Source organism: Battus philenor, unplaced genomic scaffold (genome assembly GCF_028537555.1).
Source record: "Battus philenor isolate CCGP_79_NKW_IND1 unplaced genomic scaffold, ilBatPhil1.0.hap1 SCAF_19, whole genome shotgun sequence".
NCBI lineage: Eukaryota > Metazoa > Arthropoda > Insecta > Lepidoptera > Papilionidae > Battus > Battus philenor.
This window is the reverse complement of record NW_027181681.1, coordinates 7570047-7592702: the sequence shown is the minus strand read 5'-3', so window position 1 is coordinate 7592702 and position 22656 is coordinate 7570047. Positions and strand designations below refer to the sequence as shown.

At 31.4% G+C, this 22656-nt stretch overlaps 1 protein-coding gene across 2 annotated transcripts in view; it reads right to left on the bottom strand.

Moving 5' to 3' along the window:
• Window positions 1-2664: 2664 nt before the first annotated feature.
• Window positions 2665-22656, bottom strand: part of LOC137921506 (carbohydrate sulfotransferase 11) — a 52913-nt gene continuing 32921 nt past the window's right edge. For both annotated transcript variants that reach the window (XM_068764285.1, XM_068764287.1), the window contains 5 exons: window positions 10938-11122; window positions 7124-7421; window positions 5844-6023; window positions 4506-4663; window positions 2665-3513 (listed from right to left, as the gene is read on the bottom strand). In XM_068764285.1, the coding sequence (XP_068620386.1) occupies window positions 3432-3513; window positions 4506-4663; window positions 5844-6023; window positions 7124-7421; window positions 10938-11122 (903 nt within the window). In that variant the 3' untranslated portion in view covers window positions 2665-3431. The remainder of the gene's footprint in view (window positions 3514-4505; window positions 4664-5843; window positions 6024-7123; window positions 7422-10937; window positions 11123-22656) is intronic.

The window sequence follows — 22656 nt, the reverse complement described above, 5'->3', positions numbered from 1 at the left end:
TTATGCACAATTTATTGTTTTACTCATAAATCCTTTTTACATGTTCATTGGCATATTCCCATTTATTATTATGCCCATGTTTGGGAGATTAAAGAAACATTTTATTTATTTATTATTCTTTATTGTACGCGCTATGTATCCATATTTAAGTAGTTTCATAGTAACAAAAGAGGTCTTGCGCGGTCTTATTACACAAGGCAATCTCTTTCAGACAAACGTCGTATGGAAAAGGTAGAAGTATAAATAATAGGTAGTACAGGTGTACAAAGCTTACATGTGTACAAACACATAGATATGTATATAATATATGTATTAATAATAAATAAGTTATAATGCATATTGCGATATAATACATAATATTATAAATATAATACGATAAACAAAAACATCAAACTGATTTATAGAAAATAATAAAACTTAAACATTACAATCAAACTTGGACAAGTGAAAGCTCAAGGTATCGCGCACATTTTTTCTCTTATAGAGGTTTCTCACTAGCCCTAATTGTTAGGTTATAGAATTATAGGAATCTGTCTTACTTATGGAGATCTATAAAAATCGGTTAATATGCGCGTATTAAGAAAATAAATACACGTAAAAATGTATACTACATCGACTCTAGTCGCCCACTGCAAGGCATAGGCCTTCGCCAAAGATATTCATGTAGGAATAGGTAATAATCGTCTAGTTTTGTAGGTGGGTTTGCGATCGCAGCGTGATAGTAAAGTACGCAAAGGACGCTGCTGCCCATCCTCTGGGAACTTGTTTGTTAACAGTGGAAATTGTATACAATTAATGAATAATATCAGATTGTGTCCAAGGAATCGCACACGCGTCTCAGTCCCCATTCGCTGGTCCACCACTGCTATTTCTTTTATTATCGTTTAAAATATAATTGGCATTGTAATAATATTTTTTTTTACATTTATCTCAAAGTGAAATCTATTTTTTATAATCTTTAATCGCCAGGAAATCTAAAAGTTATATGTACGTGATTATCATCGAGCCCGTGGTTTAATTGTCATAATAAAGAATTTAACTATAATTATAACCAGGTATTGATTATTGACAAGAGTATTAAGAAAATTAAAAATTGTATTTTAGTGTGTATATTTATGTCACTTATTACTGTTGTGTAATAGAAATTGTTTTCAATGTACATTATGTATTTATGAAAGGTGACACAAAAGAGATATGTAAGAAAATACCAATTGGAATATTAAACTTTTATTTCTCTATAAGTACTAAGAATAAAATTTCTTCAACATTATGTAAACACAACCGATTTAATTACAGTTGAAATCTATAACACAATACTTAATTAGCAACAAGTACGCACTGCAACCATATCTCACCTTCTGATATGAGATCATAATCTAAAGGACTATAGCACCATTTCTGTTACTATCATAGGCCATTTTTGGTCGTCTAGTATTCGTTCCATAATAATTACGTAGGTACCATCTTTCTTTAACTATTTTAACTACAAGCAATCGCTTTCTAATTCGTCCGAACAGCAGAAATCTGATAATACATTTAAGTGTTTTAAATTTCGAATCCTGCATTTTGATATTAGTTACAAAAAATAATTAATGAACAAGTATTTAAGGAATACTTTTATAAAGTCTGAATGACTTTTAACTAATTTACTTTTTCTCATTATAATACATATTACAAGTAAATCATATTCTCTTCTAGCATATTCTGCGAATGAGAAATTTATACGAATTTCTGCGCTGCTAACACTGATAAATAACTGATATTATAATATTTTTCCAATTGGTGAACCAAATTCCTCTATTCTCTGTTTATGTATATTATTTCTAATATATGTCATGGTGCTACCTGCCTCTACTCAAAACGTTTTGTCGTTGTATTTAAAAAAAAAACATCAGAAAATGTCATAAAATTGAGAATGACATACATATACACTTGCAATGATTGATAGTAATTCAAACACAAAACATATTTTAATACACATTACATTAATAACAATGTTGTATTTACTTAATAAGCCCAATAGAAGTAATTATTTTTACAGGGGTAATTAAATCTATAGATTTAAATAACAATGGGAAATTTTAAAACTACGACTAGTTCAAAAACAGCAATAAACTTGATTTCTAAAAAAAATTAACATTTTTTCTAAGATTATCAAGCTCCGGTATATGATATATTGAGTCGATTTTTATATAAAAGAAATTTGCGGTCACATTCATAGCAATGAAAAATAGATTTATTTATCAACGTTAACATATTTTCTGCAATTAACCTAAATAATAATTACTCAACTTTCTATTTATAGAGAAAAACATTATAGAAAAAACAAAATAAGAGTTAATATGTATTTTGGTACATTATTACGTTAATTACCATCGATATTACATAACATCAACATTATGGTAACTTTAAATGACTCTAAAAAATAACCGTATAATGTTTAGATGCAAAAATTGTCTTATATTTAAACATTAGTAATGTATACAAATTTGTTCATTGATTTTTGTGCGATGTTTATTATGACTACATGAATTGTTTTTTTCCATAAAAATATATATATATATTTTTGTATTTTTCTTAACGTTCTTTTTTGGAAAATTTTCTTTTATATGAATATTATAATCTAATTATACTTTGTACTTACAACGAATATTTTTTGGTACTTTATATACATGAGAAGCATGAGTTTCGATCACATATATATTGCCGTGGCTTGTGTTATAATATAAAAATATTATCAATTACAAATTTCGCGAAATATGTATTTTTAGTTATCAGCATTTAGCATGCACTTTTCAACTACTGTTTATGTGGTTCATATACAACTTCTAATAATTTAAATATCATAAATATATTTACGGAAGCACAATTAACTTTATTCGTAAATAATTAGATATACTGCTATTATATTTTTTCCGTTTATTTTAATTCTAAGTGTCTTAATGTGTATGATTTCAACATTTACTACACATTATTTATCTTACATTAAATAACAAAAATTGTTATATGAAAAATATGATGGTCGAGTGTTGCTACGAGCTAATGATGATATTATCTGAAGGTATTTGAATGATAAGAATATTTCGTAAAATCTGGACTTTTAAAAGCATAAGAATATATCAGTTTTTTTTATTAAAGTGAACAGAAATCGAGTGTGCACTAAAAGCTCTGTCTTCGTTCATGGTGTTCAATCTTAGAAATATTTTAATTCAATTCCTAATATCGTATCATATGAGGAGCGGATGAAATCTACAAATAGTTTATATTGGCTTTTGAATTGTCTTCAAGGGAATAAATCAATAAGCTGCCCATCAATCTTCGCGTTCTAACAATCAGTCTTTCCGTGTCATGAACTATCATTACTTCTTTCTTGTATCTTTGATTATTATAGTTTGCACGCACCAGATGTAATCAACTTTATCGTTAATAATTCACCCATGATTACTATTATCATCGTCTTGTACTATTTCGTAGTAATTATCAATGGTGTAGTTGAATAGCTGGAAGTCGTTCCTGAAAAGTGACGAAGTTAAGATTACACTTTAATAAATTATAACTGTTACACATTTTGTTTCATCTTATATGAATTTATCTCAAAATAACAGTGTTACAAAAATGTACAATAAAACACCGACAATTTTTTTTTGGTCAGTATTAACAACGTTGACTTTCTTGCATTTTGGGATTCCGCGGGCTTGAGGAACATGAGCGTGGAAGGCGCTTAAGCCTCTTTTAGGAATTCGTAACTAAATGGCAACCTATAGACTAAGGACTAATGCCTGTTCGTGGACCCACGGCTCGGTCACTCATTATGCTTTTAGCATTTCGACTTAGGCACGCGAGAATGCTTAACCTTGACTGGCGATAGACTGGTGCTATGCTGCCTGGTTAAAATTACTACCTCCTAGGAAAGCGTTATTGCTGGGAAAAGTAGAGTAAGAAACTTCAACTTCTTAGATGACAAGGAGTTGTCTCCCTCTAAAAATAAATTAAAAAATAAATCTAATATAGAAATAAATCATGTATTTTTAATCGATTGTGGATTTCTTTGTACGCTATTTGTCTTATTGTCAGAATGCTTATCTTGGCCTAAGGACGGTGGACGTTTGAATGACCATGGAGGGATTATTTTGTACATCTCTTTTCCTATAATTTACGTATTTAATGTTTAGACAGTTCTAGAAAATAAATATTGCAGAAAATTTATTTCAATAAAACCAATTTTTACTTATAAAGTGTATTGTTATCAGATAAAAAGTTAAGAAACTCCAAACAATGGTTACTTACTATACACCTGTTTATTATGTAGATAAATTACATTACTTTCTTGGGACATTAATATCTTCATTGGAATAAATAAATTCAGATTTTAATTTGTTGCCCGTTACGAACAGGACAATAAAAAAGTAAAAAAATATTTACTCTTTTTTTCTGCCGGCAGTGATCTCGCGCCAGTTACAGCTTAAAATTATAGTAATTAAATATTTTTCTTAAAACTGTATTACCTGTACAATTTGTATAGACCATCCAGCTGTGATTTCTTGAGTCTTGAATACAGGTGGTTGATGTTGTGTAGCGTATTTGTGCCTTTGCCACTATTACGCCACTCGGGCTTTACAACATCCTGGAGTCTTGCCATTTGTATAAGGAACCGTTGGTCTTCCTGATGAAATAAATGTATAGATATAAGAAAACATAATTATATTTTATTCTTTTTTTGTTTAAATTACTATCTCTTAATCTACTTACAAAAAAAAACCGATGAAAAGTAAAATCTCGCATAATACATAAATAATAAGTTGCTTTTGAAAAATTATCATAGCAACGCACGTAACTGAATACGTATGAATAGCGTTGGTATGTGCAGACACGAAACGACGGAAGAATTATTAATAAGGAATGTCATAACAGTCAATGGAGTCGTTAAATCTGACGACGCAATCATTACAAATAGCTCTATGAGTACTAACTTACATTTGTATATTGCTATAAATATTCATGTGTTAAGCTTTACTGTTTTACTTTCACTTACAAGACATTATTATATTAGTATTTTAGTCATTATCATATTATATATGGAAGATGCAGTATCATCATCATCCTGCCAGCTGATAGAAGCCCACTGCAAGGCCTAGCCCCGAAGCGAAAGCGATTTTCCGTGTCCGTGGCTACATCGTAGGTCCATTTAGTGTCGTTGTTAGGACCTATCCACTCTGAGTCTACCAGCTTGTGGTTGTCATTCGAGAATCTTTCCGCCCCAACAGCCTTCGATTGTGCCCCGCCCATTGCCAGTTCATACGGGTAATTCTACGAGCTACTTCGGTGATCTTGGTTCTTCTGCGCATCTCTACATTTATGATTCGATCTCGCAACGAAGCTTCGAGCATAACCCATTGCTCTCTGGTTAACCTTGAACTATCTAATAAGGCTCATTGTAAGCGACCACGTCTTAGATCTATGTTATCATTGGCAATACACACTGGACAAAAATTTTCATCTCCAGATATTGCAGTAGTTTGAACGAGACTATATAAAGTACAATAACTAAAATTCGCTAAACCATAAATGATAAACATTTATAAAGGATATAAAAAACGAATAACATTGTCTGTTACCTTAATAGGTAATTGAATGTTATAGGAAAGGCTTGTATATATTATACAGGGAATTCCCCGGTGTTAAATTTGCGACAAATCTTATGACGTAATTTATAAACCTGAATAACTTCAAACTCTGGTCTAGTTTACCAACGCAGTATTTTTTATATTATTTACAAAAATAGCAAATGTGTCATTTTCCTGTGTATTGAGAGCTTTTTTTATTTTTAACAGTATTTAACTTACGTCAAGTGTTTCAAACTTGAGAATGACGTCAAAGTTAAACTTGCACGGAGTACAGAAGTCGGTGTACGGGGTCCAATGCATGTCGAGCGTTCGCTTAGCACGCGCTTCGTCCAAGACGTACGACACAAACTCTTCGAACACCGGATATCTTTCGGTCGGTGTCAGCTTGTCGCCGTATACCTGGAATGTATTTATTTCAAATTATCGGTGAATTTTTGTTAATATATGTTATATCTTAACTAACAAAGATATTACTATAGTCCTAATCGTGGGCTCAATTTACGTGAAACGGAATTGAGTGGACAGAAATAATGCCACATTTCTAATTTATTTATTTCTAATTTCTCTAATTTATTTCCTATAAATAAGGTTTTATTCTGAAATATATTATATTATAATTACAATACAAAAATATCTGTATATTTTTGTATTGTATATCTTTTTATGAAAGTATTATTCTTGATTATACTTGACTCTTTTTAACGACATAAAATAAAATGCGTGACTCTACGGCTGAAAATATAAATCCTGCTTGGGCGATACTAAGGTAAAATTTTTGCGAAATAAAAACATTTCACTGTAGTGCAAGCAGTTTTGGGGCATAAAGAGGCCTTGTTTGGGTACATCGAACAGAAGAGTAGGACTTTTGGCTAAAGTCGGCTGGTTTCGGTATATATTCGGTTATAGAATAATTCCCCGACTGTTTGGTAAATATCTTCGTTTCAGCCCATAGATGCCAACTGCAAGTCATAGGTACCCTCCAAAGATATCTATGAGGGAATATACCATGATCGCCACGTTTAGCGGGCGCATTGGCATTTGCTGTGTGTGGTATTATGACGCAGAGTAGTGGCAATACTATATAATTATTGCACAAAGTGTGAATTAGATTGTATCGCAGGAATCGAACCCACTGTCCACTATTTTACATCACACTCTCGTATAATGTCTATGAATTATCATGTAATAAATTTTAAAAGTTTTTTTTAACAAAAATTGTGAGAAATCATATTACAGTGTAAAATGAATTTTCGATTTTTTAAAACGCTTAAAGATTGAGAATGGTAATTGCCACGCTTTAAGTGGTTTCTTTTCAGATCACAGCGTGTTTAGAACCTTTGTAGTTTTAAATTGTAGGTTGCCATTGTAGGAGGATTTCATTTAATACTAATTTATATCAAATTGTACTCTTTTAGAATTCTGATGACGTACACAATATAATGTAATGTGATCCTAAGCGGATTATAATACTAAATTATAAAACTTTTATTAAATAATACCTTTCTATATTTTCTTATGATCCTGCGACCCATTTTGTCGTGGAATGATTTCGGCCACGCGTGCACAATTTTATCATTATATGCCGACGCCAGTCGTTCCAGAGGATGCCTCACGATCAAGAACGTGATGGAGTCTGGTTGAGCTTTTCTTATCATCTCTACTGTAGGTCGCGCATACTTTTTCCTTGCCAGTTGTAGAGGAACTTCTTTTGTTTTATCCAAGAAAGCCGCTGAATAGTTTGCCATTAAATTAAAATTGTACATCCAAGACGTTGAAGCTGCTTTGAAAATATTGCACCTGTAGGATGGGAACGACATATAAATCCTACAGTTTATTAAAGTAATAACACATAGTTATATTACGCTAGGTTACGCCTTTTCTGTGTTTATAAATTTGTATTTATGTTGAATAATAAACATATTTATATTTTAGTCCACAACATTCATATGTGCATTATAACAGTACAGAAAAACATTGCTGTGTCCCATAGAGGGCGCTGTAGCTTGTTCAATTACTGCTAATGAGACGTACAATCTTATATCTCGAGGTCATGAATGCGCTTGTGGTGTAGCGAAGGGTATACTTAGTCTGGCCATAAATAGTGTAGCAATTAAAAAAAACAATGCTATATTTCAATTTGTAATTACTTATTCTTACGTGAATATTTATTACGTATTCTCATTTTCGCGCCAAGCGATGTAAAATATTTCGTGACTTTAAATGGTGATAAAGGGATCATAAATGCTGTAATAGCATTACACTAAACAGAAATGAGGTCAAATGCAATTTTGGAAACTAAACAATTGCTTTATATTTGTTGAATGTTTGTGTGTACTGGACTATTAACACAAACAATGAAACCTCTTTTGTTAGTGACAGAAACATATTTGGCCGTCAACGTGGTAGTACAAAAATAGCGAAAATTAATGAAGAAACTTTTCGCAGAAATCCTGTCTAAAAAAAAATCTAAGGAAATAAATAACTTATTTTGTACTCGTCGTTTATGGTTAGAATACGTATAACGTAATTCTGAGTCGACACTCATCATATTTTCAGCTAAAGTATGTCCACCGGTGGACATGTGCTTCCCAATAGATTTTTAAAATGGATTGGAAGCAGCCTGCTTCTAGCGATCGTAACAAAGTCATATGTCCACCTTGTGGGAGAACTTATAATACTTCGCTTGCCGACACGTGGTCTTCACTCCAAAATTAATAAACTATCTATCTAATAATTCAGAATAATTCCATCTAATAGAACATGTAAATTTACATAGATAACATCTCGATTATTTTATAGTGAACACACCTGTATAACAGATCATTAAGACAGTAAAAGACAGACATCAAACAGCACATTTGCACTGCTATATTCCGTTTTGATAAGTGGTACAGATATTTGTCTAATAAAACACCTTGTCTAAAATCTAAACGTATGGTGCGCGGAAGTGAAGATAAAAACGAATCATTTTGTACCGATCGCACTTCGCAAGGCAAAATTAATCTTATGATTAAAAATTTGGTAAAAGCAAAATTATTTTAAGTTAACACATTAGTTAAGATTAATTAACACAGAATAAATCTATACTATTTCAAACAGCTATAAGGTTAAAATACATAACAAATGCTGATGTTAACACATATGCATAATAAATTGAAGCATTGCGGTCATATTAAAGATTTGACGATATTTGTATAACCGCATTTCAAATTAGTTGCTCAATTTATTATATAATAGTACGAGTATATATTTTTTATGTCACTAAAAATTTCATATTAACCCAGTAACGAATATTTGAGTGTCTTGTATTGTCTCAACGGGCAGTTTTTCTTAATCAAGTGACATTACGCTAATTTGGCGTCCAATAATATATTTTGTTTGCCATTACCGTGTATAGTTAAATAATCTCGTAATTATCGCTAAACAAACATTCTCTCTTTTACACATTTGACGGTTTATTAAAATTTTCTGTGTTCGATAATTGAAAATAGATTTAAAAATATATTATATATGTATAATATGTGATATTCAGAAAGTAGTGTCAACTTTACGTAAATATCAAGTACCAGACCTACTGTGAACTATGTATACCCTTACACACACCATAAAGCCATATAAATGTTTTAAGTTCATTAAGGCTTGTAGTTGGCGTCTGACCTACAAATATTTTTAACAAATAATTACCTATATATAATATTAGATTTCTGTTTTAGATTAAATAAATCATTAGCTTTATAATATTCTCATTTCATTATCAACTTCATTTCGTAGGATGCTCGCTGTTGGACATAGGCTTCCCTTTTGGTTTCCAAAAGGACCAGTTGAAACCGACCCGAATTTAGCGTTTTACAACGACCTTAATTTTGTCTATCCACCTTGTGGGTGGACATCCTATGCTGCGCTTGCCGGTTCATGTCTCCACTTCATAGACGTGTTCCAATGGTTCATGGTTCAGAATAATGTTTCTCTTAAAATATTATTATCTGTATTTCTTATATAAAATTTTTCGCTTAGCGACTGTGCGATCTTTCATGTTTTCTTTGTCCTTGGATATATTTCTGGTTGATGTCGTTATCTTACGATAAAGACATTGAGAAATTCCGATGTTTATCTTTATCGGTTGTAACCTAAACTAAACATAGGTCATTGATTGGTGATTGATGTGTCTAAAAAGAGATAATTCTAGTGCCATGTTGTAACTTTAACACGTTTACTAAGTTATGTGTTAAAGAGCTAGTTTATTGGTTTCATCAATGTATTGACCTGAACAGTCGAAAGTATACTCCTAATAATTTTAGCTGTCATAACAGATGTACTACTTATTGTACCTGTTGATGTTAAACAGCTAGCCTCTGGGCTTTTGCAGCTTTGGAATTGAGTTCGCAATACGGAATGGTTCACGAACTTTACAAAATAAAACTGGCACTGAATTTGCACTTGAACGAAGACGATAGCACGAAGGTAGGCTACACGCGTGTGCTTGTATATAGTAAGGAATGTAAGTGGACGATTTGAGATGAAAGCGGCTATCGAAAGTGGGATTCAGGAGTAATTCGGACTGAAGTAACTGTGCGCGGAGACAGGGGCAGAATTGGCAATGCCCAGAATCGAAGCGATTTGTAAACTTTGTGCTGCTTGATTTCGCCGCATTCTACTCTTGTTTGTGTGTGATATGTCATGGGAGGAGTTGTTATTGTGGAATCTGCGTTTGCAGTGTTTTGAGTGACAGAGGAGGGTGTGATGTGATGAGTGGGTTGTGGAAACTCTGAGGTGGGATCAGAAACGTTTCTAGGACGCCTTTTTCTGGTCTTGGAGAATATTGCGTTCACTATTAGGGAAAACAGATGTATTGTCAAAAGTTATTGACTTGTCGCGATCTAATAGAAAATATAAATAAACGATACGTAATCTAAAGTAATTACAATTGTGTATATTGGGTGAATGGTTATTTATAGGTGTAAATGATTTAAATGAGGGAATGAACAGCTCATTTGTCAACAAAAAACTAAAAACTATTCTAAATAATCCAGTATGAAGTAATAATTTTTAATGTGTTATATTTTTATCTATTGGAAAGCAACAGGTCAGAAAGTTCGAGCAGTACAAAGTCTTTAGGGATGAAGCTTTTCCTTATGTATTATTTCTGAAATCATTGATTTCGGGATAGGGTGTATATTAAAATAACAGTAAATAAACTACACATTCACCGCTTCAAAGCTTTTACACCTATCACTAATCACTATGTTCTATATAAACAATAATTGTATACAAATTCCAATGAAGATGTGTAAAATGTTTATATCATTTTATTACCATATGACGTGGTACTGTCGATTGATCAGATATTCCCAAGCGTATGCTTTGTGACTGGAGCTGTCCAGGCCCAACCGGGAACACTCGCTTCTCAGGTAATCCTTTCGTACATCCATCCTTGCGCCGACTTCGAGGAACTTTTCACTAGGCAGTAGTTCATCGTGAGTGCCGTTCTCAAATAAATACTGGAACAAGAATAGAGTAGAAATCATTAATGTGTTTATTTTGTTGTTTCCACTTGGAATATTAGTTTTACCCAAAAGAGGGACGGGGAGTGAACAACTGTGCAAACCCAATACGGATTACCGGAATGCGTCGTATTGGAATAGGGAGAGTAGCAGGGAGTGAGGTTATATAATACATTATTTGTTCTTATCAGTACGTGCCGGTTTTATTTGTGTTTTCATTCACAGTTGTAAAAGTTTAAATTTTATACAATTCACATAAATTGTACTGGTTTTTTTGAACTGAACACGCCGACCACAGCTGGACATCAGCATGCGCTTTAAATTTCTAATAGGACCGGCTGAAAGCGGCCTACATTCAGCGTTTTTCGATGACTTGCTCTCCGTTCCAAAAACTTAAGATCCCAATGGCATTTTAAGCAAATTCGAAGCTACTTAAACTTGCTAATTAGCTGGGCTATATCGGCTACTTCCGTTCGTCTAAGGATCTGTTCATTCCTTTTTCGATATCGCTAAGAAATGCCGAGCATAGCCCCTTCCGTGGTACTTTGCAAAGCTATAAACTTTCCATTTCCATTTTCCTTTTTTTAATTTAAATATGCAATAATCTGTTGTTGAAGAGATTGCGATAATATTATTTAGGTGTAACATTATTTTAATGCAGCTTAAACTATTCACAGAAATAGCAAGTAACTTATTTGAACTGTACCAAGAAAACTCCTCCATGAGCGATATTCGTCGCATGGTTATAATTTATCTTGTAAATTTGTAGCAGATATTTACAAGATAAATAGAGATATAGATAATATATATGGTGCGAAATTTCGCAGACGGACTCGTGTATTGTAGTAGATTTTATTATACATGAGTTTTATAAAAAAATTCATCGCTAATTTAAAAACATCGAAGACAAAAAAATTAGGACCGAATAACTTTCAATATTACTAAAGTTTTAAGAGTAAAGTGACTTGATAAGCATTCTACTAACGGTATAAGATTACATCCATCAATAATAATGCGGTATTGCGGAGTTGAGTAATTTAAGACTGAATGCGCACGCATTTATACGCCGTGGTTCTCAATAGCCTAGTAATTTAACTAAATAATAGCACCTTCAGACTAGATACGTTAAAGTTTTATATAAAGATAGATTTGCAACTTTCTTTTGACAGATAATGATGTATATACTGAGCAATGGTAGCCATGCGGCCAATGATTAAGACTTGTGATCGCAGGATACATTCTTATATAATTCACAATTTATACATTAATTATATAGGATTGCCACTACTAACAAATAAACTTTCAGAGGATGAGCAGTAGCGCCCTCTACAGTCCTTAATACTGTGATCACCAACCCGCCAATCGCGGCGATTATGGTATACCCTTACAGATATCTTTGGTACTTACGATTTAAGGTGACGTCAGTATACATCAATGGGATGGAACGACAATGCATACATTTTACTTTTTATACTTTTTTGTTCTTAACGTCTTAACGAAAAGACTATGTTTTTATTTATTCATTTTAGATTATTAATATAAAATGTCAAATATAGCACAATAAGGCCTAATGAAAAATGAATGAAATAAAAACAAGTATAAAAGCCTTTTACTTTTTGTCCAAAATTTTCAATTCGTGAAACTCAAAACTAGATTACATCCTTCAAGACAAACGATGTTTAAGAGAATCCCTCAAGAAAATATTAATTCAACAGAATATTGTAAGCCGTATCGAAACAACAAAAAATAGGTTTTACACTGGACTAAATATAATTTAGTCCAGTGTAAATGTTTACTACTTGTGTACGTCATGAGAAAAATGCCAGAGAAGTTCAATTTGATAGAAACTATAATAAGACTTATCGCTCTTAAAAGGCTTTCTCCAACTTAAAGTTACGAGGGTTCCAAACGCACCCAGATCTGAGAAGAGTCCACAACTAAGATAGGATTTTTTATATTCTCTTTTACCATATCCTTAATACAATAGTTACAACTATTTATATTAAAGGTCAGAATTAAGATTATTTAGGTAAATAACATGGGAGTGTTTCCTAATACCGTGACTTAGTTAACCGTGAATAATCACATATTCGATTTTTTTTACTTTCACAATTCGTCAAAAATACTAACAACACAAAATATTGTGCAAGTTAAGTTTTAAATTTATCTTAATTGTTCCGTCATGCTTAGTGGACTCAGTGAATATATTGTCTTTAATTTAAAAAAAAAAAAACTTTTTTTATAATCAACCACTTTCTAACCTCATTAATTATATTTCAATTTACAATATTGTATTCGCACCTTCTTATAGACATGTTATGAACTTTTTCATATTTAACTTCAAAAATACTACAATATTGGTTTGTGTAAAAGGCTAACATGAAATTGTATATGAGAGATTTGTAAATGCAATCATAAATGATCTGCAAATATATGCGATATATAAATAATGACTAGGAAGTCACGAACACATCGTCACAACAACATCTTAAAATAATAAATAAAAAGCTTGCCTGTTAAAAATCCAAAAAAAAACGCTATAGATATGTTTGAATGATCTGTGAATCTTTGGTTTTTAGTTTAATTGATGACATGCATTTTTGCCTCAATTATCAATGTACACAATTTGTTATTCATATTTGTCAATTAATAAATCGGGATTACCTAAATAATTTATTGGGTTATTTATAACTCGCTAACAACATTTTTTATACCTCCGTGATCAAATTGTAATAGATTAATTTTGTTTTTGTAACCTTTAGATACCGAACGATAATTGATTTCACAGAGTAGTGAACTAGAAAATAAGAGGAGAATTGTATTGATCCGGTGTATCATTAATTATAGATATAAACATATGTCACGTCTCACATTAATTGTGAAGTCTATTAATTAAAGCAATATCGATTGGACTTTTTCTTACCCGGAGGCGACATCGATCACTAGTTAATTAAAGATCCACAATTATTTTATTATGTATGAACCGTTCCAAGTGGTTTGTTCTCGACTTTCTACCGCACATTGCAGAGAGTTAACGGTATGCGCATGTTTGACAAGTCCTTTACTTTCTCCAGCATATTCTTGACCTAATTACTCAAAATATCCAAGTATAACGTACTTTCGTTATTACTTCGATTCTTGTGCAAATAAGAAGTTAATTTTCATATTTTTATACATAACAATTTATTCATATTTGTCTTGGTCACGACTTAACTCGAGAAGTATTTTAACCGATTTCAGTCATCTTTTTTGAAACTTTCCTAATAGTTTTAATATATGCTCATTTCCTCTGCTTTGTTTGAGGCATAGATGTTACAATGCAGGTGTAAATTTTTTAAAGTTTTTATTACTATTGCTCTCTGTACTTTATTTCCTCACAAGTTCCTTCCTTCCGTTCCTCACATCCTACAAAATCTTCTATTTCTTTCTGTTTAATTTTCAATAATTTTTTTTAAAATTAAAGTCTCAGTTTATTCAACCCTTTCTTTCTTGGCCTCCTAATAATTTGTAGAAGGTTCTTATGGAAAAAAATACTCTTTACTTTGGTTGCATTTTATTCATGCAGCCAATGTACGAGTATGTTGCCTAGCGGGTATTGGAAAAGCATGCACATTATTTATGTACGCACCAGAATATAGAACTATCAATATTGTTTTTCAAATGGCATTACAATAAACACTGTCTTACAAGTACCTTATTTTTAAAATTCGAATCTATTATTCATATCTAAGGCGTCCTGTCTTATATAACGACAGATTTTGTTTTGTAACGCTTTTATAGTTTAAGTGAAGCAGTGTCAAAATTAAAAAATATTAATTGTTGAATCGAAATTGAGATCAAGTCGTTTTTCTTTTTCTTTTGCTCAAGTTCGCGCGTTGATGATCGTCGATGATGCGCTGCCCGCATCCAGGGACTTTTCACGACCTTAACTATGTCGTCGGTATAGATAGTAGGGTTCCTGAATACGCCGCGTCCACCGGTTCGTGGTCGCCACTCTAGAACCTTTCGGTCTCAACGGCCTGCCATTTATGACGAGCAATTCTTCGAGCTATGTCGGTGATCCTGACATTTCAAAACGATAAAATTATTAATTGATTGGAACGAATGTTATTTTTACTAAAGAAGTAATATGTTATATTTCAAATGATAAATACCTTTGTTAAGGATTCTCTTAAAAAAATGTTTATTTGTGATAATAAGTGTAAAACAAAGTGATAAAAGAGGAGTGGTAATCAAAGTGATTGTTAAACATGGAAGGTATAATCATGGAAGTAATAGTGACATCACATACACTGCCACACGTTTGTGTTCACATGTTTTCCCGTAGCAAAATGAGCGCAGTGTCGTTTAGTTGTGGAAATCAGCTTGTTATTATGTTGCGAGTGGAAGCTCTGTTTGCTTATTCGTTGTTGGTGTTTTATTTTATAATTATTATTTAAGAAATTGTTTAAAAAGAATGACAATAATGTGAGTGTAAACTTTTCTTGTTGTCTTTTTGTCCTCTCAAGTATTTACTTTCTAGTAATTTAAATTATATTAAAAAATTCCTCCAGACTATGACACTATTAAGACAAGCCGTCTCATTCAAGAGACAGAAAGACGTCCTTGCTCGTCTCGCATCTTACAGTTATAAACCAAAATGTATTGAGGATATAATGATACTATTAATTTCGCAGGATTTGAATAAATAAAAAAATTAAGATCTTCTTAACAATGAGAATTGTTTTTTTTTTGTTGCTCTTTCCTATGAGGTTATGTTGAAAAAAAAAAACGTTATAAGTCGGGCAAGTTACGGTCTTACAATCTCTATTCAGACTAAACAAAAGGTTATGTGTAATGTTTGAATAGAATATGACCTACATAGAAACAAAGAAAATAAAACTAATATATATTTTTTGTTAATTTGGTCCGTCTCGTAATTTAATACATAATAAATATAACAGAGCATAAAACTAAAACATTACAAATTTTTTTTTTGAAAAAGAAAGTGTTAAAGTAATAATAGGATGATTGTTTTATATAAATTAGGAAAATAATGTGTTTGTACTCATACGCACTTGGTCTTAAGGTTTTGCAGGCAAGGTGGACAGACGATCTTGTTAAGATCTTATTGAAAATATAACGGGGAGGTTTATGTATCCGAGTGGATGTCTTACAGGTGAAATGTTGTTGATAATGATGAATATTTAGGGTTTAGCTCTCAGCAAGGCATAAGCTAAAATAATCCTCTAAAGATTGACACGACCGGTCTTACGTTGCCTGCATCCAGTGATCTTCCTCGATCTTAACTATGTCATCGGTGCTCACTATTTCGGGAATTATACCTGACACTAGTTTATCACCTATTGTGTTACTAATTAATGTGCTATTATTATTTAATTTAAAGTATTCTATAAACACAACAAAGAAATAGTGTGGTATACAAAGAAAACGCTGTATATTTTACATAATGCCAATTGCATGTTGCTGATCCAACGCGAGTTACAGCAAACATACTGTACACATGAAATGCAGTTTCATTGAATGCATCGCATGCACGAAAAAGGCGTTGCAACATTTCACGCTCCTTTTATTTATTGAGCGTCGGGCTTGTTGATTGTCTTTTTTTTAATTATTGCGACGGTTCATGATTTAGATTTTCATTTTATTTCAAATGAAAATGCTTATTTTTATTTAATTTAAAGCCGTTAAGTCAGTTTTAATTGTACTAGTAAACCAAATTTGTAAAAAAGTGTCGTTAATATACTTCAAAGTATATATCAATTTAGCAGTAGCCGTCCCACGGCTAAATAATTATAATGATGGAAATACATTACGCCCTAAATAAGCCCCGAAAAAAATAATTGTTTCCTTTAATTCCTCGTGGCATAACAGTGAAAAAATTATTATATATATAAATATATATATAAATATATTTATATATATATATATATATATATATATATATATATATATATATATATATATATATATATATATATATGTGTGTGTGTGTGTGGGTGTGTGTGTGTGTGTGTGTGTGTGTATGTATATATATGTAATTATATAGGTGTGTATAGGTAACATTGAATTAGTCTGTTGTGATATCTTCTATGAAGTCATTTACAGTCAATCTAACCATTGAAGTTATCTTAACAATATCAGGATCTTATTGTAAAAGCTAATTACACACAAAATTTGATAAATCGATAAAGTCGATACTGAAGTAAACGAAACTTAATTTTTGTTTCTAACGACATTATGTACATTTTTACACTACCTAGTAAAATCGGCAATGTTTTTGTGGACATTCTAATCTGAAACTAAAGTGTAATTTATAATTTAGTAGTACATTACGAACAGTACATTTAAAATTGTTAACAGACAAGAAGAGTAAATTACGTTACGCTAGTAAAGTTTTATTTGTACCTCATTCAAAAGACATAGTTACTGTCGACGGTATTGATCGTAAGCGGTACCGCCTGAATCAACTCAATTAACTTGTAGCGGGTTAATCGATACGTCAAAAATAACTTTATAACGACTACTTGAATGGGCTGTCATGACTTGGATACAATTAATAAAAAAAATTCCTTGGTAATAAAATTCCCACACACATCATAGATACATGCTTCCCTATTGTCATTTAATACACTCGAGCAGTAATAGATTTAGCGTCTGAGATCGTAAATATTGTTTATTTAATAAAAATATTTATTTCACTGTCCAATAAATATAGACAAAGAAACCGTGTTTAGTCTCCACGTAAAGGTATTTATAAATTAATGTACATGTGTCAGGACACTCTGCTCTTCTTTGAACAGATACGTTTACAAAATTTGATCATATCAATGAGACGCCGACAGTGTCAATAGACATATTTTCTTAATTCAGACAATATACAATCACTGCAAAGCATAGGACTACCTCAAAGACAGTCACGACGACCGTTCTTGCCTGGCCTTATCTATCGATTTTCTTAACTATGTCGTGGTCCACCTAGCGGAGGGCTTCTCCACGCCGTGTCTACCGGCTGGTGGTTACCATTCGAGAACTTTTCGGATCAAATAACCAACGGTTGCACTAGCCATGTGCAACCGTTGGTTTTTGGCTTTCCTCCCTGCCACTACAGACGAGAAATTCTTTTAGCTAGATCAGTGACCTTGGTTCTTCTGTATATCTCCTCATTTCTGATTTGAAATAGCAACGAATCTCCGAACATAGCTCTCTTCGTTGTTCTGGGTGACCTTGAACCTTATAAGGACCACTGTAAATAGACGTTTGTGTATTATATTTTTTTTTATTAATTATATGTGTCAATGTGCAGTAATGTACTTATTTGATTCAGACCTAAGTTTGCAGATACCACAGATGTTTATTAATCTAACTGAGGTAGGTTAAGAATTAATTTCAGAGATATGTCCATAAATAGAATTATCTCCAAAATCTTTGTTTTTAATGTAAAAATATTTTAAGTGACGAGACAACAGTTTTTCTAACACTTATTGAAAAACTAATGATTTAAATCTAATGAACTGAAGCTTTTTTAATTAAAAAATATGTACGTTTTGCATATATGTATTCGTTTTGTATATATTTGTATTACTTATAATAAAAAAGACTATACGCATTTACATTTTTGGTTGCTATTGTCTGTATTCTAAATGTCATCTTGATCATTATTTCAGTCGTACGATATCCGCTGCCTTCTTTATAGATTTCAAATGGAACCGGTTGGATGGTCAATCCATCAGTTCATCGGTCTATCTGATAGCGTCTTTCGACGACTTTAGCAAGGTTATCTGTAGTCTAGAATACGGATCGTCAATCACAACGTAGTACGTCCACCCACATGTTGCATTTGTAAAGGTTTAATTGTACATGTAAGTATTATTTATAGCTATAAATATTATCAGCCTGAACAATAACATTTACTTCATTTGTTAGACGCATCAAATATTATTCAAAGATAATAATGTAATCAAAATTCAATAACACACATCATTTGCATATTTATGGTACACTGTTTGATTTAGTTTATTACAACATTACGCAAAGTTTACTAAACAATGAAAAGTAATATGATAGAAAGAGCAAGATTGTTTGTAGATAATCAAAAGCCATAATGCAAATAAATCCTAGTTTCACGAAGAAAGGGTGATCTTGATAATTTCTCTTCACTGTCTTTCACAGATACCTTTTGTTTCTAAATAACAGAAGCTGATTATATAATTACAGTTTCATTTCCTGTTATTGTTAGCTGTGATACGCTCAGAAATTGAATTGTGTGGATTATGACCAGCTTGCTTATTTACATATTTTTCGTCTTATTATTCCTTGTTTTAATATTTCCAGTTTATTTGTATATGTGAAGGTATCTAAAATGAAAGACCCTCTTTCTGGAGTACAAAAATAAAATCCGTAATTTTTAATAATATCTGCTCATTATTGTCATGATTTCAGTTAAAGAAGTTGGACGTAGACCTCCACCTGAGATTTCCTATAGGACCTTGTTGGTAGCGCCCTGCAATCTGCGTAATACGCTCAAAACCTTAATGTCCCTCTGCGGCCATCTGTTCTGCGTGTTATGTGACCAGTAGGCTGCCATATCTTACCAATAAAAAACATATAGTTTATTATTAATGTTAATTATTAGGACACTGGAAAACGATAGGTTAATTAAGAAATTTTGCTGTACAGTCATCATTATTAACTACCGCATAGCGACCGAGGCTTGCGTCCGCAAATAGATCGACAATCATTGTTGCATTCATGAACGATGCTTAAACCATAATCTGTTTTAATTAGGACCAATTAAAACCTTGTGTTTGTAATGAAGATATAGTGAAACTTTCTAGTTAGTTTATTATATTATAAAACATGACAACATTTAGATAGTAGAGGCCATATAAATATTATAAATACAGAGATGTACTTGTGACAAAAGAACTCGCTCTACCTTAGACAAGTTGTCCCTGTCATTATCATCTTTATTTTAACTTCCACTGTTGAATATGAGCACATTCCATAGACTTAAAAAGGATTGATTAGAAACTACCTGAATTTAGTGTCACCCGCCAACTTTAATAAGAACAAACATGTAATTATAAACTAATTTAAATTTAATAAAACATGTTTATGCATTGTGATCCCATTACTATCAATTATACAACAAATATATTCTATTATGAACGTAGCTCAACAGAGTTCAAGGTGCATTAAGCTTCTTAGTATACAACTTCATGAAATTTAATTCATTCTGCGCCGTAGGTAAATTAATAGTCATAACTGTTGTGCTTTTAATTATTTAAAAGGAAACAAACACCTTGTTATAAAATTTTGATTATAATTACCAACGCTATTATTTAATGTCTTCATAATCTTTGTTAATTCAATTAAATATACAACATTATGCATATTTCTTCAATAGAATCAACATTCCGAACTTGGCAATAGTATGTAGAAAATTATGAGAAGAAAAAACATTCTTAAACGTGTACTGTCTATTTTTATATAATATACATTTTACATAATATTTTTACATAATAAGTCAAAAAACCAATCTTCATACATTTGCGACTAAATACTCTTGAAAGATATAATAAGATATATTTATTAATATATTAGATAATAATTTAATTTTAGGTCTAAAACTAAGAACGATGGGTTAATGATATCTTGTGGAATTTTATTATGTAGACGTATATTCAGACCCACTAAGGAGATAAACATGCCTAGGATTAGTATCAATGCTAATTTTTGCGTGAAAATCGACGATTTATAACAGGAAAAAGTAAAAAGTATATAGTAGTAAAAAAAATTGTTTCATAAAATAATAAATATTAACGTATATTGATTCTCTAGATCGATAACCCATATTGGAACTTAATTTATCCTTAATACAGGCGAAGGCCTCACATCAATCAAACTCTGTCATGACAATTTGTAGCTAGGTCGAATATTGGTAGCATTTGGCACAATAAAAGCCACGCCTTTTATGTTGGCTATGAAGTCCTGCGCAATAAGGTGAAGAATAAAATTGCTCATACTGAGCGATTGCGAGGTTTTAAATAAGTTCCTTAACATGTAAGAATAGGTTCCTTAACAAGTATTTATTGAGGACTTAATTTGAAAAAAATTATCACATCTGAATTGTTGATTTCTGAAATATGCTTACTGTTATATAATACAGTAAGCATTATTTTTTATTGTTAATGCGACATTGATATTATAATAATATTATCACGGGTTCCAAATTGGGCAGAATTAATATGCCATCATACATTTTTTCTAAAAACTTCAATAGACATTATGAAATACGAGTGTAAGTTTCTGAAGACACTAATGTCGCTATTCTCGTCAATTTTTCATAGTTTGTTCGTTGCCTTGTTACGCTATATTTTTCTTTAATCGACGATCCGCATCTTACAATAATATTTATTTACAAATATTACTCTAATTTGTTACTGTAATTTGGTCGTGTTTGAATTATTTATTCATTCCAAATTATAATTTATTAAAAATTTGAATAATAATTTAACATTAGGCAGTCGAAATAGTTGGGCGCATAGCATGAATTAAAAAAAAATCTAATTGTTTAGAACCTCACGAAAGTTATACATGTGTTTAAATTATGAAAAAAAAAAGATATAAATCACAGAGATTGATCCATTGTTTGCGAAATACAATCTACCGATTATATAAACGTATCTTAATTTTTCTTTAATTTTTTCTCCACGATTCTGTTAATAAATTTATAATTGTACAGAAATGAAAGAGGCACAAATTATGTATAACGTGTGCAACGTCGCTAGTTTGCGGAAGCCAGCTTGTTAAGACAATACTTATATCAGTCATTAATAAATAAAACTAATTAGTCTAATAAAAATGCCTATTGCAAAGTATGGTGAATACCGTCAGGTTTACTCAAATACTAATAATATAATAGTACCAAGAGTAAAAAAGAAGCTGAGTAGAACTTTATGGTAAATAAACTAGTTAAAAAATTAAAATCATAATTTGCTTTTGATTGTACGAATGTACAAAGTGGCTGACTTCGCAAAATTTTTGATACTTTCTCCAAAAGAAATATGGAAACTGAATATTATTATTCATGTTCATGGTTGAGCAAGATTATTTAAATTACGATTTTTTTTTGTTTCTTTTGTATTCTATATAAGTTAAACTTGGCTTCTTTGGGTTAACCTGTAGCCTTAGAATCGAAAGTTGCCGAACAACTTCATAACGCTTATGTTTGTAGCGAAAGTAAGAATTTTTAATGCGATGTGCCATTTCCGTACGCGTTCGTTGAATAAGATTTGAGAATTGCTGAAGACAACGCATTTATCTTAATCGAAGATAATGGTTTTTTGAACTAGATAATAAACATTTAGGTGTAAAATTAATTTTCGTATTTAAATAACGTTATTGTACTAAGCTTTTGATAAAATGTGACATTCGTACACAATCTTCTTTAATTAGATTTATAATACAAAGAAGTTAAAAACGCACGAATGTGTCAGATGTTTGTATCACTAACCTAACGAGTAATA